Consider the following 16,219-nt stretch of genomic DNA (forward strand, 5'->3'; position numbering starts at 1 on the left):
CATTAACTCATTCATAACATCCCCTTGAAGATACTAAAATGATGCTTCTATTGCAAAGCAACTCTTGTGGACACCAAATTATTTCACACTTTTCTCTGTAACAAGGATATTACCTTTGCAGCCTTCACAGGTGAGGGCGTTGTAGTGGTATCCTGAAGCTTTATCACCGCACACCACACAGAGCTCCTCCTGTCCCTTAATGCGTATGGAGGAATGGCTCAATCTAGGCCGTTTCATTCCAAGATAGCTGTCCTCGCCATTATGGACCACCATGCAAGGCGGCCTATTTAACTCACATGTATTCAGGTACAGGCTGTCATTGTACTGTGTGTCCAGATTATAACTACTGTACTGGCACTGTGAAGGTCCAGATTGCAGTACTGGGGAGTACTGCACATTGGAATACTGGCAATATGACGGCGCTGCCTGGTAGTCGGAGTCTTGCAGCTGGTAGTTGATGTGGTCTGGTAAAACATCTAGATGCAAAAATATGATAAATGCAAAATGTGTGTAAATAATCATGATTTCTGTATGAGAGGCAAAAATTAACATTTCAAAACTGCAAAGAACAAAGGCAGCCAACTTATTTTAACTCACCAGGAGCATAATACTACACGTATGAGTTCTGCACTCATCCCTATGGAAGCCTCCAAATAAATTGTGAACAGTATCAACAACATTTGGAAAGAAGGTTACATTTGCATTTCGTAATAGAGTATATATATTTGTGAGTTGATAGTTTGCAATCTTTCTTGTACACTGCCACTGGCACTGTTAGTGCACTAGTGGCCCTCAGCATTTTGAACAGCTGTAGCTGAGGCTGAAATTGCATGGTGCCTGGTGCGTGTACCTGGTGTGTGTACTCACAACCCCAGTTTTGTAGAGGTTGGCACCGGTGTACCTTTCTACAGCATAGTTACTTAGGCTGTGGCTGGCCAGCTCAAAATAATAATGACCTACCATGTAACGACTACATCTCAATACATGCTAAACCAAAACATTAACACACACTCGGGTTTTGTAAATTACTCCATGCATCAATTTTTATGCAAATTCCAAAATACATTTCATAACTGCATTGGTTTAAGTTAGCAATACTGAATAGGATTTCTCGTCAGATCTTTACTGCCAAACTATGGAATAGCTTTGTTTTCACCTGGGCAATTAAAAAACATTATCCTTCAACATTCAAGCTGGCGATAGAGACCATAACCACAGCCATCCTTCAGTATGTGCATTTTTGTAAGTGAGGGAGTGAAAAAAGGGAGCTGAGAATTAGAATGATATGAGCATCAGAAGGTGCAGTGTAAAGAAATGTATGTGTGTGAGAAGGGCAAGTAAGTGATGCTTGTGAGGGAAAGGAGGATTTGAAAGAGGCAATCAATTGTGTGCATGTGTTTGTGAGAGGAGTATTTGATTGAGAGTTGAGGGAGTGAGAGTGCATGTGAGTGACAATGGTATGGTAAGAGGAGTGTGTGGGACGGAAAAGAGGGTCTTTGCGAGATGGGTATGAGAAGGCGAGTCTAGAAGATATATGAACAGAAGATGTGAGAAAGGAGTGTATGAGATGAATAGTGAGATGACTGCTAGGAACATCAATGTGTAGGGTGAGCTTGAGGAAAGTGGGAAGGGTAGAAAGAGCAAAGTATTCAGAAGATGGGCAGAAACTGGACTGTGAATGATAAGTGTCAGTGGACTGTGTGTGAGACAGAGAACGGTGAGAAGAGAAAGTGTGAGGCTCATGCCTTTAAGAAAGAGAAGGGTATTGTATTGTATCTGTTATTTGTAATGCACAACTATCACTCCACAGGAGTATCTTGGCGCTGTGCAGAAATAGATGGGAGCCACAGGATGGTCTGAAATTGCCTAGAAGAGCAATGAAGGATTAAATAAGAGAGAAGCATAGAGAGTCCAGAGCTCCAAAAGACTAGGTTTTTAGAGATTTCCAGAAACAGGCTTCAGATTGGGTGAGACGAAGATGGCTGGGAAGTATATTCCATGCGTTTGCCCCGAGGACAGTTACTGATCTACCTATTTTAGTTTTATATTTGAAGGGTGTGTGTTTTAAAAAGGTTAGCTGAGGAGGATCTAGGAGGGCGTGTGGTGACATAGGGCGTGAAACTAGATCTTAGATACACGGGTCCCGAGGCCCTGAAAGCTCTAGAAGTGATGACAAGTATCTTGAATAGCACTCTTTTGTGAATGGGTAGCCAATGCAACCCTTTTAAAGCTGCGGAGGCTGAGGAGCGACGTGACAGCTTAAGTACCAAACGAGCTGCTGAGTGTTGAACAGTCTGGAGTTTTTTTAGGATTGCTTTGTCGCCACCTGCGTAGAGGCTATTGCTGTAGTCTAACCTAGAGATTAGAGGTTATTAGGGCTGCTGCAACAGTTTTCCTTGCTGTGGCTGGGAGAAGGTCAACAAATATTTCAGGGATTTGATCAGCTGAAAACACTTCCTAGATTCTGATAGTGCTTGTGGGCGGAAGGATAGGGTAGGGGTGAAGGTGTTGGCTTTGCCTCGGAGCATGATTTCAGTTTTTTCTGAATTACACTTCAGGTGATTCTGCTTCATCCAGTGAAAAAACTCTGTGAGACAATGTTGAAAGGTTTCTTCTGCCTTGACTGAGTGTTTATCTAATGTTAGAATCAGCTGAATGTCGTCTGCATAAGAGGTAGTTTTGATGTAGATTGATGATATCAATTCTATAAGTGGGGCCATGTAGATGTTAAACAGTACTGGGCTTAATATAGAACCTTGTGGGACACCTATATGCAGTGGTTTCATGGCAGACTGGTAGTGCCCAAGAGTGGTTACTTGCTTACGGCCTGTCAACAATGATTTGAACCAGGCCAAAGCCACATGGGAGATGCTACATGCATTGAGGCGATGTAACAAGATCTCATGGGAGATGGTACCAAATGCAGCTGCTAGATCTAACAAAATCTGTATTGCATTTTTCCCCTCATCCAGGGCAGATTTAAGGTTCTTCGAAGTATGTAGAAGTGCTGATTCTGTGGAGTGTAAGGGCCTAAAACCTGACTGAGTTAGAGATAACGTGTTAGTGATTTCCAAAAAGGTCGTAAGTTGACTGTTGACTATTTTTTCAGTCATTTTACTGAGACGAGGTAGTAAGGAAATAGGCAAAAAGTTAGAAACGGTGGTGAGGTCTGATAGCAGTTTTTTTCTGGAGGGGCTTGACTGCCGCAATTTTCCAGTCTGGGGGTACCTCTGCTAATGAAAGCGATGCATTGGTTATACTATTGATGAATGGGTTCACAGTGTCAATAATGGCATTAAGGATTTTTGGAGGGCAGGGGTCAGAGTGGGATCCTGATTTGCAGGAGAGGATAGCTTGGTGAGATTGTTCCATGTCAATCATTTGAAATGAATGTAGACACCCAGATTTGATAAGGGAAGTTTTTAGGAAATTTTATGATGATTTATACTCTTTAGGTGACGCAACGAGCCAGAACAAGATAGATAGATATCTTAGCGATATTCCTGCTCCTTCTTTGTCACCTGAAGAGAAGGAGATATTAGATGCCCCACTGCGTTTGGAGGAGCTTATTGAAGCTCTGGAAAGCCTCCCCTCAGGGAAAGCAGCTGGCCCTGACCAAATCCCGGTTGAATTTTATAAAGTGTTTCAAAATGTTTTATTGATTGACATGTTTGATATTATGATACGTACACAACGGGGTGGGTCACCTCCAGAGACATGGGGCGGTGCGGATATTATTGTCATCGCAAAAAAAGGGAAACCTGCAACACTTCCTGGTTCATACAGACCTATTACTCTGATGAACTCAGACGTCAAAATATATTAAAAAATGATGGCAAAAAGGCTCGCAGGGAGTATTGAACAGCTGGTAAGCTCAGTACAACACAGCTTTATAACTGGGAAGGGCACGACCCAGCATGTTAGACTGGTTGTCACTATGTTCGATGCTGCAGGGGTCTTGGGTGACCCTATCGCGGTACTCTTTTTAGATGCCGAAAAGGCCTTTGATAGGGTCGCCTGGGAATTCCTCTGGGCAGTTCTGAGGTGGAGTGGTATTGGCGAAGGTTTTATAACAGCTATTCAAGCCTTATATAATGATCCAACTGCAAAGATCAGAGTGAATAGGGGGCACTCAGAGGCAGTTAAAATTTTAAGGGGGACGAGGCAAGGGTGCCCGTCATCCCCACTGCTTTTTGCATTATATCTGGAGCCATTGCTAAGAAGATTAGAAATAAATGACGGTATTCCACCAATTAAACTGAATGGCTACACAGTTAAATCTTTAGCCTACGCTGACGATGTGGCAATACTAACTCCGGACCCAGACACAGATATCAGGGGGGTGGAAATAGAAGCTCATTTGTTTGGCCAAGTCTCAGGTTATAGCTTAAATAAATCTAAGACACAAATTGTTAGGAACCATTTCACTATGAGTACTGACAACAGGGTGGTTAGTTCTGCAACATATTTAGGGATTTTAATCTCTGCAAACTTGGATACCGTGGTTGAGATCAATATGGTTCCGTTATTGGCTAAAGTTAAAAAAGATTTAGTAAGGATGAATAATTTGCATCTGTCTTTGGTGGGGTGTACTAATGTTTTGAAAATGATGATTCTACCTAGGTTTCTTTATTTATTCAGAACAATTCCCCTTTTTTTTTAGGCCAAATGGTTTAATATCCTTGAAGGCATTTTAAATAGGTTTATTTGGGCTCACGGAAGAACTCGAAGGGCGTATAGATTTATGTCTCGATCAAGAGAAAGAGGGGGCTGGGGCGCGCCGGATTTTAGGCTGTATTATTTAGCGGCTGCATTGCAATATATGCAGGGATTGATTGGAGGGGTGGTCAGCTACAGAAGATCACAACTATGTCTACAGAAATGTATGCAGTAATACTAAGACAAGAGGCAGAAAATTGTTTCTTATATTATACTGAGTTAGGTCATTTTAGAAGGAATCAATCGAAGACTATTAGTGCTGCCCTTAAAATATGGAAAGCCTTTTTGAAAAAGTTGGGTCTGGGGCGATACAACAGGTATATTAAATTATATAATAATAAATCCTTTCCTCCAGAAATCTTTTCTGATTCAGTAATGGCTGCTTGGGAGGTTAAAGGAATTAGTCAGATAGGTGACTTAAGGAACCATGAGGGAATAATGCAGTTTGGGGACCTTGTAAGTAAGTATGGTGTAGATAGAAGAGATTTTTTTAAGTATCTACAGGTTAGGAGTTTTTTGAGCAATAAACAGGGGGGTCTGGCAGGGTATAATTGCAACGATTTTCTGGACAATATAATTAGTGGTGGCGAGTCCACGATTAGGTCAGCGTATGCGTTTTAATAGTGGCTGAGCCTGAAGCCTTCAAGGAGTCATTGGATCTGGGCCGTACTATCCTGTGTTCAGCACCCCTGCAATCCCAGCATTATAAGACTTTATATTTACTCTACTACACACCAGCTAGTATTGCTTAATGGGGGGGCTCTGAGGGGACGACTTGCCCCAGGTGTAACTCCTCTGATGCAGATATTGTTCATATGTTCGCCACCTGTCCACAAATTCACACTTTAATTAAAGACATAGAGGGGTTTTTGGACAGATCATTAGGGATACAGATAACCTTAACTCCCAACTGGATCCTGTTGGGAATGGGATCAGAAGGAAGTAATTATGCACAGGCTGACTTTTGTTCTTAGTTATGGCAGTCTACAGATTAACGTTAGCAAGGGCTTGGCTCGACAGGATCCCCCCGACAATGCAAATTTGGTTGGCTAATGTAATAGCTGCATACAATTTGGAGAAACCTATTTATGCTAGGAAGGGTAAGACAGGGAGAGCCAGAGGAATAAGAATTTGGGAGCCTTTAGCTCATTGGAGGGAAGGTATAGGGTAATATGAACATGATCAGGATTCTGTTTAAATCCTGATCCCGGTCTAAAAAATGTGCTTTTTCTTTTGAGACTTACGAATAATGAAATGTATAATGGGGTGGTTATAATTTTCTGTCTTCATATCCTTTTTTTTTTCTCCGTAAATTGCCTGTGCTGTATTATCATAATGCTAGTTCTGTTTGTGATGTTAACAAAATGTGGAATATATAATGTTTGTGAACTGAAGTATAATAAAAAAAAATTATTAAAAAAAAAATGAAATGAATGTAGATAGTGTACCTTATTCTGGACTTTAGTGCTGGTTTGGTGGTGGGGGAAGGTATCCCCTTATATTCGAGGTAAGTTTTTTAAATTTTCTGTTGAAAAAAGTCCGCTGTTTGAGTGCTTTAGGATGCATTAAAGATTTCACTATCTTAAAAATAATTTTTGATCAGAGTAAGCTGAGGCGAGTACTTTGGAGTCATATATTTTTTTTTTGGCTTTGAAGGCTTGTTTGAACTGGAAAGATCTATCCATTTTTGTGTGAACCAATGTGAAGAGGATTTAATGATATAGTTATTCCTTTTTAAGTTGACTGGGGGGCTAGAGTATTACGGAGTATGGACATTCAAGAGGTAAAATGTTGTGAGTCCCTAGCAGGGTCTCCTGTTGAATTGGGTCTAAAGTCTAGAGCTATATTATTAAGGTCAGGGTTGGCTAACATTTTACTCCATTTCCTGACCATAGTGGGAGGGCTGCTGGAACGGCTCTGTATGATTTTGAGAGACTTGTACTTTATCTCAAATGGGATAAACCAGTGGACCGTTCAAGACAGAGGTAGAGGGGAATTGATTTTTAGGGTGTGGTAATTGGAACATTTTCCATCCAGGGTGTGTCCGGTGTAATGAGTGAGGGAGCATACCAGCTGTTTTAGACCTAGGGTGTTTAGTGTGTCTAAGAAGTTTGTGACTCCTTGTTCGTTTTTGCATTCTAGACGTAGGTTAAGGTCCCCAAGGAAAGTGAACTTGGAGTACCTGAGGAATAGGGGGCCAAGGGCATCACCCAGCGAGTCTAGGAATTGGATGCTTGACCCTGGCGGACAATAGACTAGGGCTCCAGGGAAGGAGGCAAACCCATCAATCTGAAAACAGAAACCCAAGATTTCTGCCCCTTTTAGATCAGTGATCTCGAAGGAGGAGCATTGAAGCGTATTGCGGTAGAGAATTCCAAGCCCATCTCCCTGTGAATCCAATCTATCTTGTCTGTGTATGGAGTATTCCTGGGGAAGGGCCTGCGCAAGGTCTGGGCTGCATCACTACCGGAACCATGTTTCTGTAACAAATAGAATATCAAGGTTCTGATCCAGGATCAATCATGAATGTTCTGGGAGTGCTGGGTGAGTGATCGAGCATTACATAGTCCTCCTTTGAGTAATTTAGAGGGCCTTGCTGCTTTCTTGGGTTGTTCTGGTTGGGGGTTAAGTGTAAGCTTGCATTTTATACATGTAATGGGGCCGTTCCAGTTTTCTGGGTGCAAATAGTTGTCACAGTTCTGTGGGTTTTTATTGAGATGAATAATATGAATAATAAAACAGAGTTGAGTGATTCAAATGTTATTGTTTAAGTTTTCAAAAATATCATGCACAATAAATACATAAAAAACATAAAACATAGTTCACTAAAAGAGAGAATACTTGATCAATATATTGCTGATGAATTAATAATTATCCATATGCGTATGCTCTCTGAAAGTTTTATGCCCAATTCTAAAATGATTTACAAAAGCCGATTGACCAATTGCACTGGACCACACATATTATTGTACCCTTAGTTGCAACAACAATTATAAAGGTCCTGTTGGGGTGCACGAGGCAATGGAGGAAGCCAATCGCCACAGCCCATGACAGTGGAAGACAGATATTGTCCTCCTTTCAAATTTCAAGCACCAAACCTCACCATCCTCAGTGAAGGTTTTTCATTTTTAGGTCTGTCCAAATGTGACAAAGCACCCAAATTGCTAATTCAAATTCTCTCAGGTAAAGGCATTCATATTCTGATATTTTTTTTAAATATTTTCTTTATTGTATGTCATATAGGAAAATTAATTCTTCTTTACTTTTGCTTGTGGTCAGTTGTACAGATACTTATAGTCAACTCGTTTTGTTCAATTTTGTATCTCTTCATCGCTTTTGGTGTGCAGATCCACCTTTAACAATTGGTAGCAGTGCGTAGCTTAATCTTGAGGCTGTAGCATACCACAGTGGTCAAATAATTAGAAATATAGCCGCAGTGAAGGACTGTAAGTGGAAACGTATTCAATGAGGTATCTGAAGTATTTTACAACATAAATTTAATGATATCATTCGCTTTTGCACTCTCACGGAAGAGCAGAAAGGAATGAAAATGGTAGTCAAGGATGGAACTTCTGCAGCTCCGGAGCTATAAGCTATACACTACTACCTATTACTATGGGTGGAAATGGAAAATCCTTTTGTTGTTCCAGAAGTTGTGGGTTACCCATTGTATTTCATGAATCACATAAGCTTACCATTTCTAGTGGGGTAATCTGAAAATTACAAAACCTGCACAAACTATTCTGATAAGTTTTTAGATGACACTTAGAATTCAAGTCTATAATAGGCTCTATTGTGGTCGTTGGCATGCATTCTAAAGGGTTCACGGATCCTATCGGCTTTTCAGTGGGCCTGTTTGCAATAAGTGTTGAGGTTTGTTTGCACCAAAATAGAATATGACTTGTGCGTTTGCAGTGTCAATAGGTTGTTGGTGTCTACTTTCTGTTGTTTTAGATTATTATGGAGCTTACGGTTGAAATATATAAATGTGTCTGTCAGCAGCAGTAGTTGAATACCTAGGGCTATTTTGAATTTCTGAAGTGAATGTGTTGTCTTCTGGAATGCGGTTATCTAACTCCTGAGATAACTCTATATGATTTATTGGAGTTATCCCTTCATTATCCATCCGTTCATTGGTAAAGGTCCCATACATTTTCTGAGACCGCTATGTGAATGGCCAATGAATTGTTCATAGTGAGGTCATCAGTGCTCTGTAATTTTTGTGTGTGATGGTGTGGCCTGTAGCGAGGGCCTGATTCAGATGTTTGAATGTGGGTGGTAGTAGTTGTAGGAGGTCAATAAAATCGTCAGTTCTTAACAAGTTCTCGATTCTTGATGTAACTTCTTCTGTGAGATTACCTTGCACGATTTTCTCCTTAAAACATCCTTTTAAGGTGTATGTAATCCGAGTAATTTGTTTCAGTATAACTGTCTGCTTGCCCATTGAGAGGGATTGCGATATTAGTATATTTTAATATTTTAGTGAGGGTATTACTAATTCCACTCATAGCTGTAAGGACATGATAGGTAGAGGGACTTTAGAGTCTGTTTCCTGTGGTATAGGAGAGTATGCATTTGTTGTAATCTGTGTCTTGTTGATTAGGCCCCATGGATGTGGCTGTGTATGGGATTGAGATGACATATTAGATGTGTCCTCCTTGTGAGTATTTGTAGGTCTGGGCCTGTGATAAAGTCAGAGAGTGACCCCTATTAGGTCTATTAGGGATAGGTTGTCAAAGAAGTTGGCCAGCTCTGGATTCAAAGCATCGGTGGCCGCGTCTGGATTGATTCTCAAGTTATCAGCTTTACCCTATAGTCATTTATTATCTCTCTTACTCTCTTCAGGAATCATCATCTCAAATATCATGGGGGTGTTCATTTGAGCTGTAACAAACCCACAGTTCTTGATTTGCAGAGAAGCCTTTGTAGAGGTATAAAGAGAATTAGTGGTAGGGATAGGAGGGGAGATTAAGTGAACTTGTCTGCTGAGTAATAGGATCAAAAAAAGGATATAATAGTTTGCCATTTGGTCATCGGCTCCCCAAGATTAGATAGAAATGTCTTGTGATGTAGCATTTTCTTTCCCTAACATTTGATTAATCTTTTTCAATAAAGTTGTCTTCTTCTAAGCTCGAGTGTTCATGTTATTAAATTTAAACTAAATGTATTCGCAAATCTTTAGCATGCTGTTTGTAATTGCTTACTGTAATTAATAATGACCAACAGCTGGTGTCCATATCTTTATTCGTGGACACGGTTGCTGTGGAAAGCCAGAGGGCCAGGGACCAGGATCCTGCAATTCAACGTTGAACCCCGACTCTGACACTGATGCTCTGATGATCACAGAGGAAGCAACACCGGAAGTCTGGAATCAGTCAGACAGCAGACGTCCTGAATAACATGTGGGCGAACATGGAGCATCAGAGGTACTCCTATGAATAAAACTGTCAGCTGCTGAGGACCCCTAGCGAGTCCTGGAAATATTCTGTTTGACCGATAATCTCCGACTTAATGCCATATGCATGAAAGTTCAGAACTGGCTATCACACAACCACCTCAAACTCAACCAAGAAAAGAAGGAAATTCTCTGACGGACTCCACTATATCTCTGAGGATCACCCTGGATTCAAACCTGAACATGAGCTCACACATTAGGTCCACAGTGAAGGGTGCCTTCTGTACCCTAAAATCCTCAACAAAATTAAGCCCTTCCTGTCACCGAATGACCTCAAAATCACCAAGCAAGCACTGGTACTATCCAGACTAGACTATCAAGTGCCTTCCTATTTCTCCAACGTGATATTCAAGACTAAGGCATAATAACCATTCTAAGCTGAACTATATTTAGGCATCCAGGTGAAAACCCACAACAATCTTCCACCAACAAGAGGCCTCCTCATATCCAGTGCATATTTTATTCTCTCCTATATGGAATTGCGTAGCTTTAAAGTATTCTAATATATTTGAGAAACCCAGACCCACCCTGCTTTCCTTGGAAACTCTTGCCCGCAAGATTTTTCTTGATCTTTTCGGTGGCTGTTCTAGCTATATGAAGGCCAGCAGTTCTCTCTGAGAATCCCCCAGTGCCCTCCGACTTATTCCAATTGGGAAGGCCTGGAACATATGCCGGAGACTGGGAATGACAGACATTGTATCCTTGATGTGGATAAATCATGATACATACAGATTCTTCCACCACTGCAGGTCTCTCATACTTTCACTGAATAGGGACGGGATGTTAGTTGGGTACAAGTTTGCTGAGGAGGAAGTAATTTTTATCCCTACATCATTGACCCTTACCCCCCTCGACACTCTGAAGGGCAACTTCTATGGTCTCATTGCCACATAGAAACAATCAACAACAAAAAAATCTTCCTGCCACTGATGTCTTGAAATCGGAATGTCTCGCTATTCACTGGGACAAACGTTCCCACAAAAAGACCAAACCACCCCAATAAATAAGCAAATATGCATAAGTTGATACATCAAGTTATAATTATTTAACACAAAAATCTGTCAGTACATCCTTTTAATAATTACAGCATGGTACAAAACTAATATTTGATTAATAATATAAAGAGAAAACAATTTTAGTCACCCACCCAAGCAAACTTCACACCTCCTCATCCATACCTACTCACATATCATATCACTTAAACCATACACAACCAATTCATATCAATCACACACTGTATTATGTTCTTATAAGCATTAACAATGTAAATACAAAGACAAAAATTGCATAAAACCAGAGCAGAAAGAAGAGGATACATCCAAATATTATTAATGTAGTGTAGACTACGTACATTAATATGTATTCGAATACATCTGCTCATAATAATGCAAGTGTCTTAGTCAATCACTGTTACATCCATTGTTGTAATAATTGACATAGGCTTCTTAATACATCATTGACATCCTGATGCTCCTGTTGTAACCTGCGTTGATGCGCATTTTGGTGACCCCCCCAATCAGGGTTACACCTTCATCAGAGAACTGATATAGGATATTCCAGTGGAATGGAGTGGGGGAGAAGGCGGAAAATACGTATCAATCCACTAGAAGGAGAACAGCAAATATATAAATGGGCTGGGGGACACGACCTCCTGGGTCCGTCTGGAAAAGGGCACCCAACCTCTGAGGACAGACTGTTGTCCTGAACCTAAATTAATATCCATCAGTTCCAATTCAGCCAGAGGTTTTTTTCATCTCCCCTCAAACCTCTATGACTAAGCCTTTCTGTATGGGGGACCTACCCATTACTCCACCCATTGCTAAGTTAAAATCAACAGCCAAAATCAGTGTACCTTCTAAAAATCCCATCACTTTGTACAGGATTTCTTCAAAAACAGTCTCATTCTTAATAGGGTGCTTACATTGCCACAATTGTATTGGCTTTATTGCCCACCTTCCTCTTCACCATTAGCATATTTTGTTATTTCCCTCAGAAGATATTCAAACATCCTCAATCCCAGGTTCTTCAAAACCAACAATGCCACTCTGCCTGTCTCAAAGGATGCTGTTGCGTGTATTTATGTGCCAGAATAAATTAGGTTGGAATCACCATGATTTACCCCTTCTAGGATAGGTTTCCTGTAACATGACTATGCCTACAATTTTGGCTTTCAGAAAATAATAGCTTCTTGTTGTTTTTGAAGGGGAATCAGCACTTTCATGTTTTATTTTATTTTTGTTTTGTTTATGCAACAGAGGGCTTTACAGTTGAACAAAGTTAGTTACAGATAACAATAGATTAGATAAGTTTGTAAATCAAGCAACATGGTAAAATAAAATAATACCATAAACATAAAAACCAGCAGGGTTCCAACAAAATAGGGCTAGCAGTGGGACCAAAATACATAATTGGATGACAGGCCAAACAATTGGGAATGGCAGTAGGAGTTACTAAAAGGAACAACTAAGGAGGGCACAATGGGTGCAGCAATTAAGTGCCACCCAGCGATGATAGATGAAGCATGGTGACGTGGGATATCTATTGGCGTCAATCTGCAGTCATTTGTAAGTTAGATGAAGGAGCACTGAATGTTGTCAGAGACAATCAAAATGTCTTTGAAACAGGAGGTTGTTAAAGCTTTTTAAAAGTTGAAATATGTAAGGGTACAAAAGCACGGAGGAAGTGAGTTCCAAATTCTAGTGGCACTACCCGAAAATAGTTGCTTTATAAAGCTCACTTTTTTGAATGCAGGTGGCTCAAGGGGATGAGAATTAGCATTATACAGCCCTTGTTGACTCCCAGAAGATTTCAATTTCTTAGCAAAGTAGCTGGGAGAGTAAATGTGTAAGGTTTTGTGAGTGATGCAGGCTGTCTTAAGTTGTGTCCTTGTAATGTTATAAGGACTGAAGTAACATTGTTAAATGTAATTACTCGCATCCCTAAACAAATCGAGCGGTCATATGATGTATCATCCGATAATCCAGTCTAGAGAGGACCAATGCTTGCACAAAGTTCATTATGTCTTGTTTCAGGAAATTTGCCTTGTTTCTCCAAAGCAGCCTAAGTTTGTAACGTGCTTTTGGCTATTGCAAACAATTGATCTTTTAGGTTTAGGCTGTTGTCAAAAAACAAAACCTAGGTATGTGACATTTTCAAAAATAGTCAGTTTTTCAACTCAAGAGAGTGCAAGATTACGTCTAGCATTGAACAGTCAGTTGGAGATTTTCAGGGAGATTAGCTAATTCAGAAGGGATGTGTGTAAGGGAACAAATGGATATCAAAATCTGGACCTCTTCCAGAGTCTTGCAGAGCAGATAGATATTGCAAGTGGATGAGATCTTAAGGTGAATTTGGGTGTGATTGCCTTATTGATGGTATAGTAGCCCATAATTCTTAAGGCTAGCCCTAGTTGTGCCAACTAGAGAATAAGCAATGTTGATTAAAGATATCATTTTGAAATAATACATGCATTTAATTAAAATTAATTTTACATTGGAATAAACGCATTATTTAAAAAAAAACAATTATTAAAATGAACTTATTTTGTAATTCTTCTATTCATTCATAATTACAATTTACCAAAAACAATATAGTGTTTCCATGTTAAAAAATGTAATTTGCAAAACAAAAATCAATTTAGAAAATGAAAATTATTTTGATAAATATCATCTTATCTGAAAATACAATTTAAATAAAAAATCTTCACCAATAAAACTATTTATTTTAAAAATGGAAAATAATTTCATTTTTTTGTTTGATCTGTTTATAAAAGATTTTGTTGTTGTGTACATGAATACAAAACAAAGGACGGAACACAAAGTCAGTTTGTGTCAATAGACAGAATAGGAATTACCACCGTCTAGAAATACTGAGATGTAGTAAACAGATAGGGTGCACGTGCTCGGTGGAGAAAAAGAACCCTCAGGCACCGACTGTGGAGGTCGGTAGCCAATTGTCTTCATTGGGTCCAAAAAGGTTGGAAAAAACGAAAATCGTGATAGAAAAGTGCCTTAAAAAGAGTGTGGGCTACTCATCACACAATAATTTTATTAAGAGGGTAGCTCTAACTCTAGTAAAAACAGTGCAAAATAAAGGACTGGTGATTGGTTGAGTTAGTTTGAACCAATAAGTCCTCATTGAAGTGACAAGAAAACAAAGATGGTCAACATGTTTCTGCTTGGGAGCCCAAAGTCGGCTCAGCATTCGTCAGGACCAAAACACTCTATCATACTCCTTGATGGGCACTCACTAGGGTGTCCAAAACTAAGGTGTAGAGAAGAAAAAACATATGGAAAACTAATACAACCTGATTAGTGTAGACTTCCTATATTGGATAAGTCTTCCAACAGTCTCACCCCAAAAGGGGAGACAAAAAGTCTGAAAAATAAGAAGAACAAACAAATCTGTTTTAAAATGTGACTATTCTAACATTTATCAAAATACATGTACTCTCAGCAAACATGCACCTATATTATAAATCGGAGTGATTACTCCTGAGGAATATAGTCTTAAAAGTATGGGGTGCAAAGCCCAGGGAAAGGCTGTCTCAATATATGAGTGCTCAGACAAAACTACTAGTCTTGGAAGCCTGAATCAAATAACACGTAAAACATATTTTGTCTGCGTGTTTCAGTGGGTAGATATTTAAATAATAAAAGTGCTCGTCAAAATTGCAGAACCAACCGGAGGCTGGAATTGAAAAATACACAGAAGCGACCTTTGAGTGGGGCATACACAGATAGCATGTCGAGTTACAGAGGGAGAACTCACATTTAAAAGTCTGTGATGGGACCTCATGGGCTGACGGTGGGAGGAAACCTTCACGCTCGGTCCATCTATTAATATGACACAGTACAATCAATGTGTTAGGCGACAGCCGTTAGCGTGTAGAATCAATTAACCAACTGCTGGCGGTAAATGAATTAAACTGCGTGCACCTACTTTCTCCGATGCGACTCCCCGCCTGTGAACCTATTCGGACCACAACCGCCACCCGTAAAAACCAAGCGGCAATGTTGGCGCGGGTTTCTTTTGTTAGGAAAGAACGCGGAAGTGCCGAGGGGGCGCGGCTCGCGTTGTTTGTGGTCACGTGCTCCTGCAAGGTCTCTTGTCACTTAAAGGGGCCTCGTGAGACCGTTGTTAGCTATCCCGTATCCATCAATCATCGGAATAGCAAACCAAAGGAGACCCGTTATCTGGCTGAAAACGGCCGATATAATGTTGGCGAAAACGGCAACAGAAGATGACTTCTAACTCCAAATCATTCACGGGATCAAACGATATCAAAATACATCCCTGGGGGAATTCACCAAGTAAACATGCAGACAGTCGCTGTATCAGCCCAACCCCAGCAGTATATATGTTTATATAGTTCTGCACCACAACACTGCCTGGAAAGATGCAATATACCAAACAGAAGGTGTCTTATGGGGAAAGAGATGGGTTTTTAAAAAAAATATATTTTTAAATAACCCATGTATCAATTGCATCAGACTTAAGGTCGCTGGTGAACAGAATAATAATGTCAGAGGTAAAATATTGTTACAGTTATCGCCGCATTACCGTGCCCCACGGAATATCATCGTTAAGGCCATGTAGGTGTGTGGAAAGGCGATATATCCACCTTTGCTCCTTTTCAAAGAGTGAGTGCCCATCAAGGAGTATGATAGAGTGTTTTGGTCCTGACGAATGCTGAGCCGACTTTGGGCTCCCGAGCAAAAACATGTTGACCATCTTTGTTTTCTTGTCACTTCAATGAGGACTTATTGGTTCAAACTAACTCAACCAATCACCAGTCCTTTATTTTGCACTGTTTTTACTAGAGTTAGAGCTACCCTCTTAATAAAATTATTGTGTGATGAGTAGCCCACACTCTTTTTAAGGCACTTTTCTATCACGATTTTCGTTTTTTCCAACCTTTTTGGACCCAATGAAGACAATTGGCTACCGACCTCCACAGTCGGTGCCTGAGGGTTCTTTTTCTCCACCGAGCACGTGCGCCCTATCTCTTTACTACATCTCAGTATTTCTAGACGGTGGTAATTC

At 40.2% G+C, this 16,219-nt stretch overlaps 1 protein-coding gene across 2 annotated transcripts in view; it reads right to left on the reverse strand.

The window, feature by feature from the left end:
• The window catches only part of LOC147712575 (bile acid receptor-like), a 632,915-nt gene that overhangs the window by 391,574 nt on the left and 225,122 nt on the right, over positions 1–16,219 (reverse strand). For both annotated transcript variants that reach the window (XM_086923275.1, XM_086923276.1), the window contains exon 4: positions 114–476. In XM_086923275.1, coding sequence (XP_086779401.1) covers positions 114–476 — 363 coding nt within the window. The remainder of the gene's footprint in view (positions 1–113; positions 477–16,219) is intronic.

This window comes from Lissotriton vulgaris, chromosome 5 (genome assembly GCF_964263255.1).
Source record: "Lissotriton vulgaris chromosome 5, aLisVul1.2, whole genome shotgun sequence".
Lineage (NCBI taxonomy): Eukaryota > Metazoa > Chordata > Amphibia > Caudata > Salamandridae > Lissotriton > Lissotriton vulgaris.